Genomic DNA, 24,502 nt, shown 5'->3' with positions numbered 1-24,502 from the left:
CACCCCTCCCCCAGGTGTGCGTGTGTAACACAAATGGAAACACATCCTGCAGTCGGGGAAGAGCAGGTGTTCCAGGGTCGTGCACCTTCGTTCGGGGGAGTTCAAGCTGTGACCAGGCTGCAGTCACAGCCCCGTGAGGTTCCTCGAAGCACGGCTGTGGCTGACAGGACTGAAGGATGGGCTCTGAAACCCCCGAGCTCTCGATTCAGCATCCTCTGAGGAACACATAGTTGGGGATTTTCCTGGTTTTCAGGAGGCAAGCAATGAAGGGCAAGGCAGGGGACACAGAAAGTATTTTCCTTTTAATCTGCAAAAAGGACACCAGACACCAGGACACCAGGTCCTGGAAACCTCTAGGCAATTCTACTGAAAAAAGTGTTCAATGTGGACTTTATTTAAATCTTGACAATACAGGGAATGTCTGAGGACGCAACATGGTCTACTTCCCCGACCACCAACCGGGCTCTTAAGAGTCAGTCTGGATGAAGCGTTAGCGTGACAGACAGCCAAGATGGGAGTTAAAAACAATCAAAATGAGGAGGTAGGGGCTGGGTTTTCAGAAAGACCACCATGACATGTGTGTGGGGTGCTGACCCCTCGTTTCTCTGTTGCCACTGCATGTGGGCCGCACAGGAGCAAACTGAAGCGCCCGTGTTTTGTGCTGACTACAAACGGGACTCAGCGTAGTCGCAGCCCCTGCTAAGGAGCTGTCCAGCAGTCAGGTGTGAGCGAGCGGGGTCACCTTTCAAGGCGCTGGCCCAGCCCTGCTATCCTCTAGGTGACTCAGGTTTTGAGTGTCCTGCCTTCTTAAATATCTTTAGTTTAGTTACAGGATGGCATCACAGCGAGGCATTTGATGTCATGCCCTTTTTTCTTCTTTCTCTCTTTCTTTCTTGTCCCTTCCTTCCTTTCTTTTTAAGTCTTCCTACCACTCCCACCTAGAGGGAAAAGGTTTTGTGGTTTCTGGCAGGAAGAAGATTGTAATCTATGTTGGCAATTTTTGAAACTAGTCCATACAGCCCTCGAGGCCTGTTCCTCTCAGGGTATTCAATAATTCTCTTTGTTTCTAATATTCTCCCATGATTTTTATTTCTCATGAAATTTGGGAAATGACAGCTTCTAAATTATTTATCTATCCACTCAGGCATCTATCCACCCAGGCACTTTCACAGTCAAGTCAAATCCCCAGTGTAACCTTTGGGGCTTCCGGGCAGAGGCCGCCCCCTCTGATGATTGATGTGGTACACAGACAGTTGGGGAATAACAGCTAAGACGGACACCAGGGCAGTTCCATCTTCACGCCTTCATTCAAATCATAAAATCCATCATCATCCATAGTGAGCAATCAACACAATCATTGTGCTACCTTCCGATCGACAGAAAATAAGAATGATAATATAAAACAAAATAACGATAATAATGCCATAACTTAAATCTTTCAATGTAGTCCAGCTACGAGAAGTCATACAAAATGGAATAATTTAATGCAAACAATACTGTTCTCTGTATAAGTTAAACATTTCCTTCACCCTACCTATAAGCTACAAATTATAGACACTGCGTTTTAAATCAATGTCTTGATGTAAACGTGTAAACAATGGAGGGATGACATGAACAAAAAGGACGGCTTAAATTCCCTCTTGCCTTTCTCTCTTTTTGGCTGATGCAGTCCGTGCATCCCAGAGCCGGGGCACCAGTTTCATCTGCACTGGAAATGATTTAATACCTGTACTGCAAGGCTTGCCGGAAATGCCCAGGAAGCAAGGTCGGAAAGTCTAGCAAGCAGAGAGAGGTTGTTGGCTAGTCAACCTGTCTTGGAGACAGAGACAGAAATGAGGTCAACATCTGTCCATAAAGTTCAAGACAAAAATGCTCCTTAAAGCCAAGCCGCAAGAAACTCTTGTGGGATGCTCTTCAGAGCCACGTAACCTTTGAGACAGGAAGAGCTCAGGGCTTTGATGGTGTAAAACCTTTCCAATTCCTTGCTTAGCATCAGATGTTCTCTTCACCAATTTCCAAGTCACTTAACAAAAACTGCACTGATTCAGAGTGAAGTAAAATATATTTTGCAAGCAGCAATGAACAGAAATGCTATTACGGTGTGAAAGGGGTCGCCTTTTGAGAGGTGCCTGTCTTGCCTTTATGCGGATGGGGAGAGCCTGTCCCTGAAGCTTCAGGGATAGAACGAGTTAATAATGAAAGCAAAGGAGAAGGTCTGGGAATGGACATTGCACACGTACATCCCCTGCCTTCGAATTCTGTTCTGTTTGAATCAGTGTGAGTCCAGCAGATGAGGAGAGGGATGGTTCCATTTTCTCCACTTGGCTGAACTGAGCATGCTGAGCTTGTAATTCCACACCTTCCACATCTGTTTTCCTAATATTATTACAGATGTTCCTTTTCTCTTCCTCGGCAACCCCTCCCACCCCAACCCTTTCCTAAAGAAAGTGGTCAACAGCTGGAATGTAAAAAAACAAAACAAAAACAAACAAACCGCTACAGGAAAATGGTGCTTGAATCTGAAAGACCAAGAGATGGGTCAAGGGAACACATTGGTTAAGGTAATGATGGACCGACAGCATTCAAAAGGGAAGGATTTGCCAGGGACAAGGCATGACACTATCTTGTAAGCCTCCCTACCAAATGCTGCTGGGAGTTAAGACACGGAAGCAGCTCTTGCAGGGAAGGTTTGGTTGGGTTTTCCTCTTAGAGGAAACACATGCCTTCAGAGACCTTAGCATATGGTCACCAGCCTTTTCTAGGTAATTTCCATCACCCTGGACAAGCTGGCTGAACACAATGTGTGTGTTCACAGGTTACCTACACTGGCTTTCCCCTTCTGTGTTCTTTGTATTCTAAAATGCTCGATATGTCTTGCTCTGATGCGTCTTCAGTCACTTATGGCCAAAAGACCTGGTCCCCTGTTCAAGCAGCAATAATACCTCCCGCCCCACAAATTCCCAAGCATGTTGCTCCTAAAGTCCACTTCTTTCTTTCCTTTCCTTTTTTTTTTGCAAGAAATTATTGTGACTCTATCATATATAGTTCACTCTTTACAGTACAAAGTGTTAAAATGTCCAAGAAAAATAAATATCAATGTTACAGTAGCTAGAATATTCAATAAAATAGATCCCTGCCATTCTTGATTGAAATGTTCATGAGACAATTTCATTTGGATATTTTTTTCCCCAGAGATTTGAGAAGTTTCCTGTTCCTGTTATTGCAGCTCATTTCTAGGGGTAGAGAGAGGGGCCGCTGTCCTCCCAGACAAAGAAGGGACAGAGTAGGAAGAGCCGGGGGAGTCCGCAATGCCAGCAATGCCATCGCGCTGTGAGCCAGTCAGGACAGGTGCCCCTTCCTCACCAGGTGGCAGAGCTGTAGTGTTTATTGGTCCGCACTGTGGCATCAGAGCACTCCCCACCGGAAGAGTCACAGTCCGATTCTTCAAACTGCATAGGGTTCTGCAAAGTCAAACAGAATTAGACTTCATTTATTTCACCAACCCTCAGTGAGCGCGCAGAAGGGACGTCACTTCCCGTGCTGGGGACAGGCACCATGCTGAGGAAGGGGGCTGAAAGATGACGGGCCCTGGGGGAGCCCTGGCTTGTGGGGCTCACGAGGGAAGAGCCCCGCACGACCGACCGAGATGGCCGTGGCTCTGGCGCTTACCTCCTCCGCACCTCCTCTAAGGCAGCATTTGCTCTGCTCCAGCCACTGGCTGAGTGACCCTGGAGGGGTCCTCTGGCTGGTGGAAAGGCTGAGATTTGCAGCTGGAGGCTGGGGACCAGGGCACAGCTGACAACCACTCTGACACCCTCCCTCTGCGCGCATGAGATGGACCAATGCGCCATGGGGCAGTGGGGGACAGAGAGAGGCAAAGCTCAGCTCCCTGAGCAGGCTGGGGGTGGGGGGCAGGGGAGCCCTCAGTCTCAGCAGCTCAGCGCTGCCTTCCAGAAAGCTCTTGTTGAACTCTGTCTTCTGACATCACGGAGGCAGCTGCCCTATTTTATATAACGCATGAAAACTGGAAAGGCCCGAAGGACCCAGGCACATTCCAACCCCAAAGAGCCCGGTATGGGTCGCTCCCAGAGGGCCGCCCACCTCGTAGTCACGCTCCTCCACGCACAGCTTGCCCAGGGACATCTGCGTCTTCACGCGGCGCACAGCGCACTCCTTGTCCGAGAGCCCGTCGGAGTGCGACGATATGTCGATGGGGATGTCCGGCGTCTGCGATAGCAGGTCGTCCAGCTTCTCCGCCAGGCGGTCTTCAAGTTTATCAGCCAGCTCGTCGGGACTGTTGGAGTGGTCGCTCGTGTTCCCCTCCTCTCCGTCGGACACAGAGAAGTTCTCCGAGCTGAAGGTCGAGTAGGACTGGCAGCTGCTGATGCAGCGGTGGGGCCTGGAAGTGCAGAGAACACAGAGACTTAACCGGGGCGAGCACCTGCCTCCCCTTCTGCGCCCCCAGCCTTGCTCAGAGGTGATACAGTTGCTTTTCTTTCTCCCTGCCCCCCGGGAAGGCAGAACATTAAGTGGGCACAAACTGTTTAACTTGGGAGCTGAGAAGCACTAGCAACTGAGTTACACCCCCTTCTCCACCCTCTCCAGCGTGTGAGGACACAGCAGGGAGGTGGCTGTCCACCTCTGGGGTCAGCCCTAGCTGGGACCTTGGACTTCCTAGCTTCCAGAGATGCGAGAAATCGGTTCCTGTTGTTTAACCCAGGTGTGGTGTTTTGTGATGGCAGCCCGAGCTGGTTGCCACCGGAGGTCCACCGGAAGCCCCACCGCCCCACCTCCACCAGCCGTGTGCCCCCCCCTCCCCACCGCCCACTGCGCTGGCCACTGTCACTGAGGAGGCACCTGGGGCATGAGTCCTGAGGAGCCAGGTTCTGACTGTGGCAGTAGAGTTCAGTTGCCTAGTGAGGTGGTTGTTAGGGTGACCTGTACTTAGACAGCGGGAGTGGGAAACCCAGGGTCTGCCCATGACACTGACAACAATTGTGGGCTGCTGGTTTTACCTTTGTCTTCGTGGAAATTCAACTTCACTGTCCACTTCCCCTTCTTCTTCCGAAGAGTCATCTCCACTCTGAGGAGAATGAGGGGAACGGCTTGTGTTTCTTTTTATCTCTCTGTCCCCACACCCCAACCCACTATCTGTAAAAGACTAAATTATCATCAAGAGGCCTTTGGCAGAAGCCTGCTGAATGTCATCGCTGATGTATGTACCCCAATTTATTCATTGAGCAACTTGTCCTTGGTGCTCAAAATGACCGGCCCTGTACGGGTGCCGGAGGCCACACAGTGCGTAGAGGCAGGTGTGGTGGCACAGGCTGGCAAGTCCAGCTACTGCGAGGCTGAAGCAGGAGGGCTGCAGGCTCGAGAGCAGCCTGGGAAAGATGAGGCCCTTCCTCAAAATAAATGAAAGGTCTGAGGGTATAGCTGACTGGTACAGCACCCCTGGGCTAATTTTTCAGGACTTCCCTTTACCCCTCAAAACTAGAACTTAATATTTACCCTCAGGGAGGGGAGAGATGGAGGGGAAGTTGGAGAGGATGTCTTGGATTTGAGGGCCCTCTCGGCATTCTTGTCACTAGCAGTCCCAGGCTTTTCCTCACAGACTGCAGGAGAAATGACGCTTCTGTTCTTCAAAGCCCAACAACTACTCTCCTCTCTTCTGGATGAGTCACACTCACTACTGCTGCAGTTGGACTGGGACACATCTGGTTTGTACTGTATTCCTTACTCCAGTGGGCACTGCACACGAGCAGGTGTGTAGCACCATCAGTGCACACAGCTACCATTTGCTGATTTAAAAGCGGTGCAGCATGCATTTTTATTGCGTCAGCCTGTTGGGGGGGCCAACGGCACTCTGCTGGGGACACCTGAGGCCTTGTGATTGCCAGGCCCTGCGGGTGACGTGGAAGGCTGAGTGAGTGACCCAGCTGAAGAGATCATCTTTCCTTACAGGAACAAGGGAAGCAGGAGGCACTGCCATGCTTTGGGTCAACTGTCCTTAACCACAGCACTCCAAAGCCTGGATTAGGCAGATCTCGCAAGCTGGCTAATTAGGTTCAAGTAACTATCAGAAGCTGAGGACAGTTTACCTCTTTGAAAGTTAAAAAATACCACAACATGCGCATGTGTGGTGTGTGTGTTAGGGCACACTGCTCTGCAGAGGGAGCAGGACAGTTACCAGGCAGCCACCCCCCTCATACTGCTGTGTCTCAGCAAAGGGGAGGGAGCTGCAGTGCTAATGAGGCCAAACCTAAAAGATGGGGTTCTGGGGCTTGCAGACCCCCAGGGAGGTTCAAAGTTGTGGGTTCCACTTTGGGATGATGAAAATGTTTTAAAATTGGTCATAGTGATGGCTACAGAACTATGTGGAAAAAATAAAAAATCATTGAACTGTACACATTAGAGTACTGGGAATTAAACCCAGAGAGCACTAAGCCACATCCCCAGCCCTTTTAATTTCCTCTGAAATTGCCCAGCCTGACCTTGAAGTTGTGATCCTCCTGCTTCAGCCCCCTAAGAAGCAAGGATTACAGGCACGCACCATCATGCCTGGCAAAATATACATTTTAAATGGAAAGGTTTTCTGGTATGGGAATTAGATTTCTTTTTATGAGATAGGGTCTTATATGTAGCCCAGGCTGGCCTCAAATGTGCAATCCTCTTGCCTCAGCTTCCCAAGTGCTGAGATTATAAGACCAGCTGAATCATACTTAATAAAGTTGTTACCAAAAGCTATGTGTTGCTGGCTACAGGGGTGGGGAGGTGGTGAACAGATGAGCTCAAATTGATTGCACCGCCGGAAACACACTTCCTCCTGGGAATGCTGAGTCAGTGGCAGCAACGCCCACAGACAAAGAAACACGCGAATACCTCGGTTCATGAATGGCTCTGTTTGTGAATAATTCAGTTCCCTAACAGAAGCATTTCAGCAAAAAGTTGCTTCTGTTCTGGCGCTCTGCTTTGGGAGATGAACACTACCTTGTCCTTCTCTTCCCGAGAACTGTGAAATGAATCAAGTTCACGAACCGAGGTCCCACTGTACAGTGCTGAGACTGGAATCCCAGCTTCGCTTTTTTTCTACCAGATGCTCGCTGATCAAGAATGCATTTGTGTGTTAGACCCTTTCATCCCATCAGATATTCCAGCTGAACGTGAGGATTTGATGAAATAATACTAAGAATTGAGTGGGGAATTACAATATTTGAAACCCTTCACATCTAATCATTTTTTAAAATTCATTAGCGAGATGTGCTAAACATTTTGGGAAGGTTGCTGTATTCTAGACATGGTTCTAAATGCTTTTGATGTCTTAATTCCTGGTATTGATCCTCTCGCCAGCCAACAAGGCAGAGTCCGCTATTAGTGGAAACTCTTACCAGGGAAACTGAGTTTCACAGAGGGACCAAGGGGAAGAGCCTGGCTTTGAATAAAGATCTTGGCCACTGCAGTGGATGCTGCCAGGCCAGTAAACCCCAGGCAGCCAGTTCTTAGCCAAAGACTAAGACCTAGGCAGTCTGATGTGGTTATTAATTAAGGCAACGTTTTATACAGTATATTGTGAAGAAAGCTAGTCCCAGGAGGGATTAATAAATACTACCCAGAAAGCTCAACTAGGTGAAGGAAGCACTTATTTACCACATAGTTTCTTAAAACCTGTAATTTAGGAGCTGGGTGTGAGGACGCATGCCTCTAATCCCTCAGCAGCTGGGAGGCTGAGGCAGGAGGAGTGCTGTGAGTCCAAGGCAGCCTGAACTACAAAGTGAGACCCTGCCTCAAAAACCAAAACAAAACAAGTTATGATTTATGCTGATGCCACGAGGGCCCTCCAAGAGGAGACTGAGAACGTTGCTTCTCTAACTATTAGACAGTGAGATGCTTCCTTCCCGAAACACCCCTCAAGACCAGAGTCCCAGGCTAGTGGTTTCCAAGCTATGTGATCACATACCCATGAACTGTCTACATTTGAATCAGTCCCTGCTTCAGCAGTTCCCAAACCCTATTCCCTAGTGTGTCACTTGGATGGCTTCCGTTATTCATCCTTCTCTAAAATGCACTTGTAAAGCATAGTTATAATACACGCAGCACGCTGGGGCCCTACGTTCTGCCAAGGCAGGGACACCGTCTCCCCCCGCCGACACCCCTTACCTTCTGAAGGGGCCTTGGTTTTCGAGGTAGCGGTGGTGGGGTGATGTGGTGAGGGTTTCCGAGGGACGAGGTGGACCGGCAGCCATTGAATGCATCTTCCTCTGTTTTTTGGGCACCTCGGGTGCTTTCCGAGAGTGGATTGTGTGCTGGTGGCTTGGAAAGGTCGGGGCTCCCGGGTGCTGGCTCAGTGGAGGGGTGGTCTAAGGACCCTCGCCGCTCCGGCCTGCACTGGTGGCAGTGGTCATAAGGGTCAGCCTGACAGCAGCCCCAGGGGCCAGCCTGGCCCTCAGCAGGCTGGGCGCTCTTCCAGCAGTCCGCAGCCATGGCCGTGGAGATGAGGTCAGGGCTGGAGCCCGGCATCTGTCTCTGCGCGTGGTTGCTGAGTGGGCTCCGCAGTGCTGCCGCGGGGCCGAAGTACCTCAGGTTGTTGGCACAGGTCGCAATGTCCTGCCCGTGCACACTGAGTCGAGAGTGGTGATTCTGCGACGTGGCCGGAGGGGGCTGCTGGTATTGCTGCTGCGGAGGACTGTGGTACTGGGGCGCGTCTTCGGGGGCTGGCTGGGTTTTCAATATAGCTGCGAAGTCACTGTGGCTGCCTCTACTGTTCCCCCGGCGGTGGCGCGGTTTGCTGCGGTATCTGCTCTTGCTACTGGAGGTGGATATTTTGGGACTTCCAGACAAAGGGGATGTGGTGGGAGCCACCTCTGTGCTAGGAATACCTTCGGACCTCAACAGATCTGGCCTAGGAGAAAAGAGCAGGCTCAGTTTTAAACACATGCAAATGAGTTTAAGGTTTAGGACAATATATCCCTAGTCTTAAAAATACACACTCTTTTTAATTGGTGTGTGTGTGTGTGTCTTTTTGAGACAGAGTCTTGCTCTGCAGTTCAGGCTGGCCTTGAGCTCACTTTGGAGCCCAGGCTGGTCTTAAACTCGCAACGATCCTCCTGCCTCAGCCTCCTGAGTGCTGGGATTACAGGCGTGCACTACCACCTCCAGTTTGATTTTTTTTAATTTTACTTTTTGCAGTGCTGGAGATCAAACCTAGGGGCTTTGATCACAAACAAGGCAAGTGCTCTGCTGCTGAGCTACATCCCCGGCCCCATACATCCTTCCGCTCAGCAGTCACATATATGGGGATTTAATCAATGGTGAGAACAGATGTGCACACAGATGTGTGTCTCATAGTCAGACTGTGATCTTGTTAAACAGCAAAAACGTGGAAACACCCCGCATGTCCGCTTACAGAGATGTGTTTTATTCCTTCTGGATTTTGTTGTGTGTCCCATCAGCCTGGGTACGCAACCCTCTTTAAATTGTAGTTCTACTCTACAGCGTTCTACATTCCCTTTCTTATCACCCTGTCAGCTTCGTGTCAAGGTACGGATGTATTTGTTCACCATTAGCAACCTGATGGATCACAAAGGAGATCAAAAGCAACAAGGCCTGGTACCTGGAAGGGAACCGGGGTTGATGAGCGGGAGGCTAAGTTTAAGGAGTTTGACTAAGTCTTGGTTCCTGGAGGGCAGAGACTAAGTCCTGTCCATTTTTGCATGTGAAGGACCCTAACAAGGACTGTTACTTATAGTAGGTCTTCAATATGTCTTTAAAGGAGGACAGGGACAAGATGGGTCAGAGGAGAGGAAAGAATCAGAGAGCCTAGGAAGCTGAGCAGAGGCGATGAGAAGGGGGCTGATTAGAAGTGACACAGGCACTGTGCTGTGACCCTAATGGGAGGAGGTCCTCTCTCAGCCCTGTCCCCACTGCCCACCACAGCAGTGATGCGCATGTGCACAAGGAAGCCAGAGGGCAGAAGGTAAACCTTGCCCACATTGATTCCAAGGTCCACAGCTAAACAAAAAACAATTCCTGAAGCAAGCAGCTAATAATTCAGGGCGAAGTGTAGGGTGACTGGAAGCACTGCTGATTCTTTCCTGCTAAGGAGTAGCTATACCCTTATTTTTGACCAAACAGATACAAATCAGCAGATTTTAGAATGGAGGGTCAAAACTTTGTTTCTTAAACAACTGACTCTATCTCTCAACTGAATTATTATGAAAAATTCAGAATAGTGGATGTAATTAAGGGGATGGGGTCAGAAACCCCTCCTGCAGGGGGTCTTTCCCTTTGTCCTTTCTACCCCCACAGTAACCTCTGAGACACCCCTGTCAAGCCCTTGGATATCCCAGATGTTGAATGGATGCCACAGATAGGGTCCTTCCTCCATGTCAGGAAGAAACCAAAGACCATCTGGAGTGGCTGGGCTCTGCCTAGTGATGGCATCCTGACAGCAGTCTGTCCCCGTTTCCAGCCTGGCTTACTGGACAGTCAGAATATAAACCTGAAGGTAGGGGTGAGTCACCCACGGAGACTGTTAAAATGAAGACTTTGGTTCGGCAGATCTGGGGTAGGTCAGAGGCTGCTGAGCTGAAGCCCTTGCTTGGCTTCTCCAGGGCTCATAGGATATTTCTAGGCATCGGTAGTCCAGAATGGGCATCTTTTCTATTCCAGGAAAAGTAAGGTCAAAGGCTTGCTTAACAGACATTCCAGATACTACAGGTTTAGAAGGTGGGCAAGGTTCTGGGCTCTGGAAAAAACATTCCTTGAAACCTACAGTCAATCTGTGCTGCACAAAGTTCTTTAAGTGAAGAGGTTCTAGGTCTTCTACTGAGATAGGAGAGCCCTCCAAGGCCCCTTAGAGAAATCTTCTTATAAGTAACGGGGCTGTGGTGATACCTAAAACAGAGCTGAGGTAATAGTGCTCTAAGCCAGGGGAGGTTTCTTTCCCGGCAGCTAACAGTACAAAAGTCAGAATAAACCTGCTTTGTGACTTCACAGTTTGCAAAGCACCTGGTTCCTAAGATTACAATACTCATTTATAGATAAAGGGTTAGCTGGTTTGTATTCATCATAAAACAGAACCAGTAACCTGAAACATAGTCTTTTAATTTCATAGCACAGATCTTTCCCCATCTCAAAATTCTCCTTATTAGGACACATGCACACCATCTTCTGGGCGTTCACTCACTTGTGACTAATTAGGGACATACAAGGCTTGGAAGATCTAAAACTGAATTCAATTCTATTTTATCTCGTTTCTAACCAGACACAGACTGAAATCTGTATCTATTTCTCTTCTCTGATCTCAGTGGTCTTTGAACCTCTGGCTTGGCAATCAATGGACTGTCCACACAATCTGGAACTGAAATCCTTCAAGGGACAATGGCATAATGCCCAACAGATGCCCCCTTGTGTGCAGACCTCTTATCAACAAAACAGCTTCTGGTGCTGTCAGACTCTCGAACATTTCTTATAGCCAAAATGAAAGCAGACATGAGCTCCTGTTTTAAAAAGTTGTCCTTCCGATTATTTTCTGCCCTTGTGCTCTTGGCTGTAAAACCTAGGCAGAATGCAGGGAGCGTCAGCAGTGGACTCTGCACCTAATTAGTACAAGGTAAGGAAACAGGGTCTTGGGATTTCCCCTACGATCACGCCAGGACCCTTTGAAAACAGTTTCTTAGAATTTGACCAGAAGACAGTCAGAAGCAGTAAATAAAAGCAAAATTCTCATTACTTTAGCATTTAGTATTTTAGGATTACATTAAATCATACTACGGTAAAATAGCTACCATTCTGATAGCCTTAAAATACGTGCTTAGTTTGGGTTCTTTCATTATCTTTATTCGTACTGTTTAGTTCAAGTTTCACTCTTGAGCCTATACCCATAGTGTAGGGAAATTTATTTCCTTAAATTTATCGAGGACAGAATCAACTCAGTATTATTTGGGAATTATATGGCTCCACAGAGATTGGTAATGAAAAATATAAAGCCATATACCAAACTTTATTGAGTTTGTTTTGGTGCTGGAAATTGAACCCAGGGCCTTGTGTTATGTTAAGCAACTGCTCTATCACTGAGCTACACCGCTAGGGAGGTACAACGTGGCTAAAGACTGGGAAAGACTGCACGCGGGGAACAATCAGAGAAGTTCCCCAAGCCCTACGTGAGGACTTCTCGCGAGAACTCGAGCAGGTTTGTGATGGGACGGCCTGGACCTGACGTCAGCTGGAGGCCTGGGGACAGGAGGACGCGTCCACACTGAGTGTTCTGTCTTACGCAGTGATGGCCCTCAGGCTGTAGGGTGCACTTCGTTCCTTTTACTTGGCCCAATGCCCCTCTGCAGAGCCTGTTTCTTTTCCTACCTTTAATAAAACGTTGCTATCATTTGTGCTTATCTTGACCAGTTCTTTGCTCAGCACAGAAAGAAGCTAGAAATCACCTCCAGGCGAATGTAGCACCCCAAAACCCGGTAACACTCGCCCCCGAAGTTAAGATTCAACTAAATATAAGGCAAATATAAAAAAAGGGAAAAGGGTGATGTTTTATTTTGAACTCAAACTCTGTGGCTAAAACTGAAGGATACTTTTTTGTTTTTGTTTTTGTTTTTTTTAAGTCAAATTTCAGTTTGAAGGATACTTTTTTGAATACCTATGATCTGAAAGATGATTTCATGTTCCTTAAAAGTTCACAAAAATTCCATGCAGAGAGAGAATGAAAGGAACCATTCAGTTAGACATAGGTAATTATCAAAGCCCCAGCTTTCATCTTTGGTGGTGTTATTACATTATTGAAAAAAAACCAAGTGGGAGAATGAGGCTGGCGAATTGCAAGTTCAAAGCCAGTCCGGGCAATTTAGCAAGACTTTATCTCAAAAACAGCTGGGAGCCACCACATTAAGAGCATGGGAGTGCACACCTATAATCCCAGCTATGTGGAAGGCTGAAGGAGGAATGCAAGTTTGAGGCCAGGCTAGTGAATTTAAGTCTCAAAAAAGGGTTGGGGATGTAGCTCAGTGTTCCCTGGGTTCAATGCCTAGTACTGTAAAACAAACAAACACTGAAAAATGTAGTAACTAAATGTATAAAGAAAAGGACGCCATTCATGGTCTGATAGTTTTGATGAATTCAGTTCTGTGCTCTAGGGGTTATAGAAATACAAAGAAATCTCATGTGTTATTCAGTTTGAGTTGATGTGTGTAAACGCATCTCTTGTACAATACAAACTTTTGAATTTATGGAGTTAACTTGTGCTTTTCTCTACTTTGTTTTATTTACTTATTTGTTTATTTACTGGTAGTGGGAATTGAACTCAGGACCTTGTGCTTGCCAGGCAGGCACTTGTGCTACTAAGCTACATCTCCAGTCCATCTCATGTGTTATTAAGACAGAGACCACCATAGGGGCAGAGGACAAACTAACTCCTGGGCCCTTAGCCTATTACTCATTTGTGTTTTCTTCAGAGGTTCCATGTCAAGGACTTGAAGAGCTGCTTTTGCTAAAACAAACCAATGAGAGAACCAGTGGCTGTTCTCCTGGGCCTACAGATGTCTAATAAAGCAGAGCAGTCATGCATGGCGGCACAGTCTGTTATGCCAGCACTCTTCAAGGCTGAGGCAGGAGGACTGGAAGTTGAAACCCAGACTGGACAATTTAGTGAGACCTTGTCTCAAAATATAAAGTCATTTAAAAAGGCCTAAGATGTAGCTCAGTGCGAAGAGGGAGAAGAGGGGAAGCAGGAGAGGGAAGGAAGGGAAAGAAAAGACAGAACAAACTTGACTTGCATTTATAGCTGTCTCCTTTATGACCTTAAAACTGGGTCAGATTCCAGTTCGGCTCTGCGTGTAGCCATGTTAATCAGGTAGGGAGTATCTGTCTAAACACTGGCTGTACAGGGTGATTCGCCCTAGAGTTGCACAGCCTGGCTCACCCCTTCAGCATTGAGGACACCAAGATAAGAGGTTTACAGGCTCAGTCAACTGGCAGAGAGCACCTAGAAATTTCTAGCCATTTCCTTGAACCTTGGATTCCAGCAGAGCCTCTGTACAACTGAGACCGCCCAAAGCAGAAATGGCCATCTCAGGACTGAATCAGAGCAATACAGGGTTGCCCGGAGCCTCTGTAAAACCAGAGCTGAGACAATGATTGACAAGACCCTTGCCATCCCAACAAGCCCTAAAAGCTGGTCTCATTCCTTTGTGAAGGGGTCCGTCTGATCCTCTCCATCAGAAGTGCCCCCTCAGCTCCTCGAGCTGAAGTCTCTTCCTGTTTTTTTACCAACTCTGCCTAATAAATCAGCCTATGCCTCTCACTGACGCATCGTGAAATGAAGAATCTACCCAGGCTAAGTTGAGGTTCCCATCTCCTCTTTAGATGGACCTCCTCAGATCGCATCTGGTGACTCTATCCTTATATCATTTTATCCCAGAGGAACTGGGGTTGAAAGAGGACTCTGGGGTCCATGGCACAAGTAACCTTAGCTTATAAAGTGGGCTTGGATTTGAATCCAGGTCTACCTGGACCCTACTCCCCTTTCCAGTGTTTGGGGTTGATGATAAATATGTAGGTCTCAAGAGGGAAAACTAGATTTATAGCGTTCAGGACACAGTGCCCCTTGCCTTCCTATTCTGTTTTAAATAAACTCCCTGTGCTACCCATGTGCTATCTACCCTAGTCGGAGAGCACAGTTTTAAGGACTATCTTCCCATTTATCTGCTATCTGTGGGTAAAGTGTCTTACCGCTTGGTCTGCACCCCAGGTTTGTGAGGCATGCCCTTCCTTTTCATGATTTTCTCCATGGCGTTGGGGTGAATTATTGGACGGACAGGGTGTCGTTTGCAGGTCCCCGGATACTTCTTTTCCACTGCTTGCTCTCGCCTAGGGAATGAAAGAAAAAGCCACATCTCAGCCACGGTTGTTAGAAGAGATGGGAAGAACACTTCTGTGGACTAATTGGACCCACAGGTCTGGCCACACTATAGACACAGACTATCTGATTGACAAGGCTGCTGCTATTCAGGTGAAAGAAATAAAGATACTAAATTTAGATGAACCTGACTTCTCCTGATCTTCAGTTCATGATTCAGACACTTTTTTTTTTTCCTTTTTATCGGTACCGGGGATTGAACTCACAACTGACTGCTTGCAAGGCAGGTGCTTATGCCGCTGAGCTAAATCCCCAGCCCCTAGACACTTTCTTTCTCTTCCTCAACACAGTACGATGGCAGAACCCTGCTTATTTTTAGTAGCAGCTGTTCTGGTCAGGTCTCCGGGGTTTCTTGCCACCATCAGGGGCTTCTTCAACCATTTTTAGCAGCCACTTTACTTCCCCCAGAGCAATAAGCTCCCGCTTATGCACACTAAGTTCTTCTGGAAATCAAGGCCGTCTCTGCACCACGCAGCAGGGCACACTGCAAACGCCAGAGCAGTGTGTGTTCCCTTGTAACAGGACCTGCAGGGGCCCCCTGGGATCTGGGTACCCCCAGGGGGCAGGGACTTTTGCACAGCACATCCCTTGGGGAATTCTGGGTGACTGAGAAAACACCTGTCAGTTCTGTATAGCAACAACATGGGAGAAGTGGTACATTTCTGCCAGCTGACAGACAGGCGCACGTCAACGAGGACCTTCATCGGTCCGGATACGTACTTAATAAGCTCCTTCTCCCGCATTTCCAGCTGCAGCATGATGGCACTGAGCTCCATGTATAAATTATTAGCCCGCTCCAGCTTTCTCTCGTAGTGTTCACGAATATCCAAAGCATGCCTAGCAATGAACACACAGGGTCAGCGAGGTCCACCTGCCTTGGGGAGCACAGGGACAGGTGCTATCCAAGTAAGAAACGGGAGGCTCTACTATTTTTATTGTAAGGTTTCCTTGTCTGATACAAAGACTCAGACAAGAAGAGAGAGATGGGATATGTAAACTTTCCACTCGGTTTATCCATAAAGGCCCACCTGGAGGGTTCAGGAGGACCATAGATAAAAATGGAGCACTATCGGTAGCCTTTGTTTGTGTAGTACTGGTACCATCTTAATAAGAACACAGTACACTGTCCACATATGTCAATGGAAATACGACAACACCATTATCATTCGTTTGTACTTATTCATGGCCATGGGCTCAAGGTTTATAGTGTCCCCGCCAATATCTGCAGACCTGGGCGTGAGAAGAAATAGAGGAGGGACATCTGCTGACCTGAGCTCTTCTCTGCGCCTTCGAATCAGTTCCTCATCTAATCGGTGGATGCAAGTTCCTTCGCTTTTGATTTTCTCAAAGTGTTTCTTTACTTCTTCTCTCCATTCAGCCTGGATAAGGAACATTTGATTTCATTAATATGTAAGGAGTTCCCATTCCTGGTATCGCCTTAGGATCACATACGAGGCTTTTTTTCCACTGTATACCTCTATACACTTTGTCTGCTTCCTGCAGGAGCCTTCGTCAGTACAAAGGTTCAAGAAATATCAGTCAGTTGATAACAAGAGAATTTTATGCTACTGTGTCTGCATACCCTACCATATTCTGTATTTCTACTCCAATATTTCTGGTGTCACTGGCCATCTGTTTTGGGAAAAAAGAGCTCAATTTAAGATGCTGACATGAATCTGTGGAAATATAACTTTCTTCATAGTAGGAAAATACAGTGGTATGATTTGCATAATGAATTAAAAGTTTGTGAACCCTGGCACCACTGTACCTTGAGAAAATATTTGGAGGACAAGATCCCAGGGGCATGCATAGCAGGAGATGGGAATAAACATATAGGAAACTGCTCAGAAATTTGGAGTTGAGGGAAAGGATAGAAAAGAGAGAAGAAAACAAAGAGAGAATATGGTTCAACAATGTAGTAGTCTGACAAAAATTTTAGGACAAAGGATCAACAGCCAAGATGTGATTCAAAGTGTTCAGAATTTAAACTACTTCCATTTCCTGAGCCATCAATAAAGTCTCTGGCAATCATCTTGGTTGAGTGTTTTTTTTTTTAAATCAATGAAAGGTGCTGAATTTCACAGCTGGATCAATGATAAGACAAAGATAAAGGAACAACCACAAGAGAGCACAAATAGGGATCAAGAATTGCAGGAAGGCAGAGCCAGTATGGCATGCAATTACAAATCTGCCAGAAAGTCACAGAAATGTGAGAGAAGATACTGGAATTTCCATAGGATGTGAAATTTCAAACCAATTTAATCTAAATTTTAGGGAGCTGGAAGACCTCTGCTGGGATGTATACCTCGAGGTGGTTTCTAGAAGAGAGCTAATACTTTTTATTTTTTATTTTTTTGGTACTGGGAATCAAATTCAGGACCTTGCACTTGCCAGGCAGGCACTATGCTGCTGAACTATGTCACTGGCCTGAAAAGAGCTTATACTTACACCACAGATAGATCACCATCTCAAGAAGCTAGCAAGATAACTTCTAGGAAAGGCTACACGTAGTATCTTGAAATATATATTCCCTGAGAAGTACTCTAGTACTTCCAGGTACACGTTAGAAAAATACATCTGTCACGATAGTTCTGTTTTTATCTATTTCTATATCAGCTGTACCACTTCACGTTCCCACCAACAGCGTACAAGGGCTCCAGTCTCCACAACCTCGACACATTGTCTTTTGTTTTCTTAATAATAGCATTGTTTCTTGGTAATTTTGCTTCTGGGATTTACCCAGAAGAATTGAAATCAAGACCTTGAAAAGATATTAGTACTCTCCTATGCTCACCACACTATTCATGATAGCTAAAAGGTGGAAATAACTGAATTGGCCATGGATGAATGGAGAGTAAGAGGCATATACATAAAACAGAATATTATTATTCAAGCTAAAAAAGCAAGGAAATTCTGACATGTATGCTAAGGATGAACCTTGAGGACCTTTTGCAAACTGAAATAAGCCAGTTAGAAGAGGGCAAATATTGTATGGTTTCACGTATGAGGTATTCGGAATAGTCAGACACTTAACAGTACAGTTGAATGATGGTGGCTGTGGGAAGCATGGAAAGTGCTAATTAGTGAACACAAAATTTCAGTTATCCAACATGAATGAGTTCTAGTGATAGGCTAAATAATAATATTTAATAGTTAACCATCTTGTACTATATACCTATAACATGTTAAAAGGGTAGATCTCACAACAAGTGTTCTTACCACTTACAAAATAAGTCTCTGAATCATAGAACAAGTTATATTTAAGTAATTGTAAAAGTATGGCAGGCTTTTCCCAAATTAGTGGTCCCCCCACACTTTTTTTTTTGCAATACCAGTGACTGAATCCTCCAGGTCTGCATGCATTTAAGGCCATTGCTTTGCCACTGAGTTCTGTCTCCGGTTCTCTATTGTTTTTTTCTTTTTGGTGGTGGTGAGGATATCAGGGATTTGCCCAAAGGTCTTTACACTAAGTTATATCCCAAGGTCTCTTTATTCATTTTTTAAATTCTGAGACAGGGTCTCACCAAGTTGTTAAGTTGCCCAGGCTGGGCTTGAACATGGGATCCTCCTATGTTCCTATGGGATCCACCACACTTGTTCCTCATCTACATTTATAGAGGAAATGATAGTTCTTTAGAAAATCATTGTTCTGCTTATTTATGTGACACTCTTGGTTTTCACACATATGTTGCTCGTTAGAGTGAGGAGTCTGCCAGTTGCTTGACTGTCAAGTGCTAAACCCCCTCAATATCATCAGAAGGGCACGATCAAGAATCCGCTTCCTAGCATTCGGTAAATCTCTAACAGCACCTGAGCAGCAGATGAAGCTTTGGTTAAGACTAGTTAATGTTGTTCTCTAAATCCTAAGATCAAAGCGATGGAGTAGAATGAATACTTGAGCTTTAGGAAGCAAAGAGTGATAAGCAAGAGCCCAAGGGTAAGGGATGGGGTCAGATTTGGGCCTTAAGCATTCTTTTAGGTGAACACATGCCAGACTCCTAGACAACACTTAAAGGGACCCAGAAAATGACTATCTCCCTCTGGCAGAAAGGCATCTGATACCACACGTCAGATTTTCCCAAAATTCTATAGGACGCAATCCTCCTGAAATCAAGCCTACCATCAGGGGAAACAGAGAGAGCCCTAGGAATACTATAGGGTTAGGGCTAGGGATTTAAATGAGGAGTTTCCTCCTGTGAAGAGGGAGTGGGATGTGTGGGAAAACACCAGGAGCTAATGTGTTTTCCTCAAAGTCTCATCTTTCTGGTAGACACTCATTTTGAATTTCATTAGCCGTACTTAAAATATCTATGTAAGAGCTCTGATGTGTGTGTGCCCTGCAATTCAGGCAAACCAGGCAAATGTGAAGAAACACGCCGATGGGCAGAGGCCAAAGCGTCCAGGAGAGAGAGGACCTTACAAGAGAAGGGTCTGCCTGAGCTTCACAAAAGCTGCCCTGTTGCAGTGGAGGGGCAGCACCTGTGGTTTCACCGACACCTGGAGAACCCCAGGCTGTGGCCACCTTGCCCTGAGTGTGACCTAGCAGGGAAAGGAAGACTCCTGTATGTGACAGAACCGTGCAGTCCCGGCTCCTGAGGACTCCAGAGCTTCTGCTGCAGCAGACAGGGCCACTCCACTGGGTGAAGACAGCACCTCAGGGAAACAGCAGCCATGGGGGACACCAGCTGGGGAAACGGTTTTTGGCAGAAAACACTGAGGGCTCACTGGTACTGCGATGCTCCAATGGTGCCGGGTGGGAAGGGGCTGTGTTGGGCAGACTCGGGGGAAGCAACGCAGATGCTGGTGTGAGGCTGTTGATGACACCCCCCCAAAAATGCACAGGTGTGTGTGTGCTGTACATGTACGTGTGTGTGTGTGTGTGTGTGTGTGTGTGTGTGTGTGTGTTTGTGGGAAGGGAGTGAGAAGGGAGTGCTTAAAAGTACCTGAGTCCTGCATGAGCAGGCAGGGGAAAACCAAGTGAAAGTTGGATGACTACCATTACTGATAACTTCTTTGGGTCCCAGCAGAGACCTAGAGAAGCCCCTTCCATTCACAAAGCTTCCAGACTCCTGGTTACTCAATTAGTAGCCTAGATCTTTTCTATCAAACACTGTTTCTTTCATCTCCCATCATACTGAAATCAAAATGGAGATGAATTAACTGATAAAATATAGTGCACATGATAGAATATTATATAACCATAAAACAGTCTTCCACATGCTGCAACATAAATGAAACCCAAAAACATGCTAAGTGAAATAAGTCAGACATAAAAGAACAAATATTGTGTGATTTCACTTAAATGATATGTCTACAACAGGCAGATTCATAGATGGCAGAATGGAGATTATCAGCCACTAGAGGAGAGAGAGATAGAGAGCTGCTGTTCCATGGGGCGATGAAAATTTTTGGAAGTCACAGTAACAGTTTCACAGCATAGTGAATGTAACCTATGCCACTAACATCTACACTCTGCCTACTTAAAACAGCAACTTTTATACTATGTTTATTTTTCCATAATTTTAAAAAAGTAAACTAAGTCAAGGCAGTCTCAGTTTAAGAAACACAAAAGCAAGGTGCTGGGGGCTTAGTCAAAGGCAGAGGGTCCTAGCAGGGCTTCAAAGCAGCGTTTGTGACCCATAGCAGCTGGACTATGGGACAAGGTTAAATCATTTTCTAGGGACTCAAAGGGAAAGTCACTGAGTACCAGGAGCCATAATCGGCACCTTGGGGAATTGGGCGGTGTCTGGGAGAGACCAGTAGCCTTGGCAGACTCTAATACTGTACTCAAATTGCTTGCTTTGTCATCTGTGTTTTCTACACGTGTTGCTGCTGGGAAACAGAGGAAGCTTTTTCTCCCAGGAAGGGTGAGCTGGACTTCTGGCGGCACTACTGACAGGCAGTCTGGGTGGAAGGTGGAGAGCAGGGACTGGGGACACTGACTGAGGCTGAGGGCATCTCATCAGCAGGCTAAAGGAGGCTTGGCCGCAGGCGCAAGACTGCCATAGCAAGAGCAAGCCAGGTGTATGCAGAACGGCCACTACCCTGTCGGGGCAAGATCAAGTCAAAGCACATTAATAGAGGTTCCCTAACTGCTATCTGCTTTAGCTCAGAATTCATCAGAAAAAGTACCCAGCAGGTAACAACCCACAGGAAGCTTGCTTTCATAGCCTTGTGAGAAGTGAAAAAAGACATTTCACCATCAAAGTATTCTCGATAATTTACAATGCATGTGCATTTTGTAGTTTTCATAGATACTCCCTAAGACAGGGGAGATGTGATTATCTCCACTGTTTGAGTGAGGAAGCTTGTATTTGGAGAAATTAAGTGACTTACTCAAGTAGTATTAAGTGACATAGTATTAAGTGACAGGACAGGGATTCGGACTCAAGGTCACTGCTTTTCCAAGTATCTTGTTAGCTAGTTCATAAATACTTTATTATCATTAGCCAGAGACAGACTCGATTTCAGAGTCAGTGATGAATCAGCTTGTAAATACCTTCAAAATTCTACACACTGTCAAGAGCAGCAGATTTGTAGATAGTGAAGGATAAGTATAATCTTACGTTGGGTGAAGAGTGTGGCTGGGTTAGTGAATATTAGAAGGTGCTGCTGAGGTCTGAATTATATGCTGAAACCTTAAGCCCCAAAGTGGCAGCAAAAGGTGGTGAGGCCTTTGACAGTCGACAGTGTAAGTGTCCGTATACAGCGAGGCCCTGGAGCTTATCTGTCCCTCTACCATGTGAGGATTGAGGGAGAGGTATCACCTAGGAGCCACAACTTGCACCCTTACATGCTCCCAGTCTGCTGCAGCCTTGGGCTTGAACTTGGGTTACGCAGCCTCTGATTTGTAAGAAACAAACATCCATTGTTTATAAGCCACTCGGGGTCTGGCATTTTGTGGCAGCCTGACCTTCCTAAAACAGATGCCCAAGGTGCTATTTTCTCTTTTGCTTTCTTTCCTTCTCTTTCCTTCTTCCTCCTTCTCCTCTCCAGTCTTGCTCCAGAACAACCTTTCTGAGCTCAAAAGTTAACTCTCATGAGTTAACCCTCATCCCAGGGCTCTCTTGACAATAAAAGTGGGTAGGTCCAGGTGGAGAAATACTGAGTGTGGGTATTTTGTCACCCGACACAAGGTACTGCACAAGGTATGTTCTCAGAAAAGCCGTGCTGGCCTCAGAAGTGATGCTTTGAGAGCATTTAAATAAAATCTACTTAGAATTTGAATTTTTACAAATATACATAGTTAAACTGACTGCCGCAAGGGCTTGTGACTTAGTATCTTCACCACAAATTGCTTTTCCAAAACTGTGGTATGTACAGTTTTGTTGTAAAGAGAGAAGAGGTGTGAATGAAATGTATCCTGAAGTTTGAAAGATTTCCTGGAGAGCAGTCAAAGGCCTAAGTCTTTTCTAAACACAAACAGAAGATATTTAAAACGTTTCATATAATACTCCATTCCTACATGTATTTGAATAGACAGAAAATAGTTTTAACAATTCTAAAGGAACTTTCAGAGTGTATAACAAAGACCATATGAAATACCATGAACTTAGTCTCCCATATTTTTTAACTTTCTGTAAAGATAAACTTTATTTACATAACCATTTCTCAGTAATATATGCTGTTTAAAGACACAGTTATGGAGAAGGCTAGGTTTGTAGATCATATAAAGTGTGTTAGAACTTTTGCCAACAGGATGAGTTTTTGATTTATTCTTCCTTAGAAACTGGAAAAAAAAAAAACACCTTTCTGCTTTGTTAAGCTATGCCTCACTGTCTGATGGGCAGATGACATTTATCTACTATCAGGAAAGCTAGTGTTCCTGCCTTTGGCTTGGCCTCAGAAGACTCAGGGATGATGCCCTGCCCCGCCCCCCCCCCCCAGTCTGGTCACTTTGTTCGGCAGGTACTGTCCTGGAATTAAACCCAGCACCCACTGAAGTGGGGGTTAGGGAGTAGGGTGAATGCTTTATAACAGAGACTCTCAAAATTTTAGGTCCAGGATCTCCTTTTTTTTTTGGTACTGGGGATTGAACTCATGACCTTGCATTTACCAGGCAGGCACTTAAGCCACTGAGCTAAATCCCCAGCCCTCTAGGTCCAGGATCTCATTATTCACATAAGTTACTAAAAACTCCAAAGAACATTTGTTTATGTGAGCTACAGTTATTGATACTTATCAGACTAGAAATTAAGACTGAAAAATTACATATAAGAACAGACAAGCAAACATTCCATTGGCCACCAGAGCTAAATCATCACGCCATAAAAATTTTCTAGGATATTCCACTTTTTTGTTGTTGTTTTTTGAGATAAGCTCTCATTATATAGTTCAGACTGGCCTTGAACTCATCATGTAGGCCAGGTAGACCTCAACTCTCGGCACTCCTCCTGCCTCCGCCTCCCAAGTGCTAGAATTACAGGTGTGCACCACCACACCTGGCTTACAGAACACTTCACTTATACTCCTGAGAAAATGAGAATGAAAGTGGTAAATAATGAATTAATATTATTATGAAAATAGTTTCAATCTCCTGGATGACTTGAGTCTTGGGAACACCTAGAAGTCTACAGATCACACTTTAAGAACTGCTGACTTATACTTAAAGAACCTAAAGTATATTATTCTGTTAATTTTTTTATTCTTATCTTTAATAAGTCTTTGAAACAATGCTGAAAGTCAACAAAGAGATGGAATTTAACTTACAGAAATTTATTTTACAAGCACAATAACAAAGTCATATGAGGAGGAAGGAATTCAGTAACACACTTTCTATGAGCATGAAGCTATCATTTAGGATCATCACATTTAATTCAAAAGCCACAGCTTTATGCCTTTTGATACTGCCTGGCTCTAGTAGGGGTATGGACATCCCAAACAGTCATTCCCTGTCCATAGTGGCCGTGGCCAGACCACCAACCTTTACGGCATTTACAGCATTTTTATTTAAAGCCATAATTCTTCCTCTCTCTGGATCTATTGCGATCTTCCTGTCAAGAGCTGACATACATCTGTTCTCACTCTCTAGATCTGAGAGGGCTGTGACTTGATTTGGCTCAGGGGTCTTGGTTGGCACAATGCAAACACACGCTTGGAAATCTTGTGCACGGGGCCTTGTTCTCCTGCTGTGTTTACTACCCTGAGAACACATGTGTGAACCAGCCCGAGCTGGCCTGCCCAGGCTTAGCAGCCACACAGATGAGTAGTAGGAGCTCCCACTAATGCCAAACTCTCAGCAGACTTGCAAATGAGACCACTGAGGGCGGCCAGCCTTCCAGGAAACCTGCTGACCCCCAGCGGACATGTGAGCGAGCCTGCTTAGAGCCAGAAGTACTGTCAACCCACAGAACAGTGAGCTAAAGAAATGTCTGTTATTTTAAGCTGTAAGGCCTGGGATGGTTTTAGTACAGGGAAGATCATAGATTAATAGATTAATTTATATTTTACTTGGAGCTGCCAGGTAACCCACTCCAAGTTAGACAGAAGGTTTTCTGTGGGCTTAATCATATAGCAGACTCTTTCTGATGTTTAACTTCCCTCTTCTGTGTTCTGGCTTTTCTGCATCAAGGAGAGCAAGAC

The 24,502-nt window shown here is 45.9% G+C and overlaps 1 protein-coding gene across 6 annotated transcripts in view; it reads right to left on the bottom strand.

Annotated features, from left to right (window-relative positions):
• Positions 1-373: 373 nt before the first annotated feature.
• The window catches only part of Map3k13 (mitogen-activated protein kinase kinase kinase 13), a 156,380-nt gene continuing 132,251 nt past the window's right edge, over positions 374-24,502 (bottom strand). For all 6 annotated transcript variants that reach the window (XM_063261181.1, XM_063261182.1, XM_063261180.1 and 3 more), the window contains 7 exons: positions 16,190-16,299; positions 15,641-15,757; positions 14,734-14,871; positions 8,158-8,899; positions 5,016-5,083; positions 4,102-4,399; positions 374-3,461 (listed from right to left, as the gene is read on the bottom strand). In XM_063261181.1, the coding sequence (XP_063117251.1) occupies positions 3,360-3,461; positions 4,102-4,399; positions 5,016-5,083; positions 8,158-8,899; positions 14,734-14,871; positions 15,641-15,757; positions 16,190-16,299 (1,575 nt within the window). In that variant the 3' untranslated portion in view covers positions 374-3,359. The remainder of the gene's footprint in view (positions 3,462-4,101; positions 4,400-5,015; positions 5,084-8,157; positions 8,900-14,733; positions 14,872-15,640; positions 15,758-16,189; positions 16,300-24,502) is intronic.

Source organism: Cavia porcellus, unplaced genomic scaffold (assembly GCF_034190915.1).
Source record: "Cavia porcellus strain 051 isolate PalLab524CR breed Dunkin Hartley unplaced genomic scaffold, mCavPor4.1 scaffold_14, whole genome shotgun sequence".
NCBI lineage: Eukaryota > Metazoa > Chordata > Mammalia > Rodentia > Caviidae > Cavia > Cavia porcellus.
The sequence above is the reverse complement of the archived record's forward strand: the minus strand, read 5'-3'. Positions and strand labels throughout refer to the sequence as shown.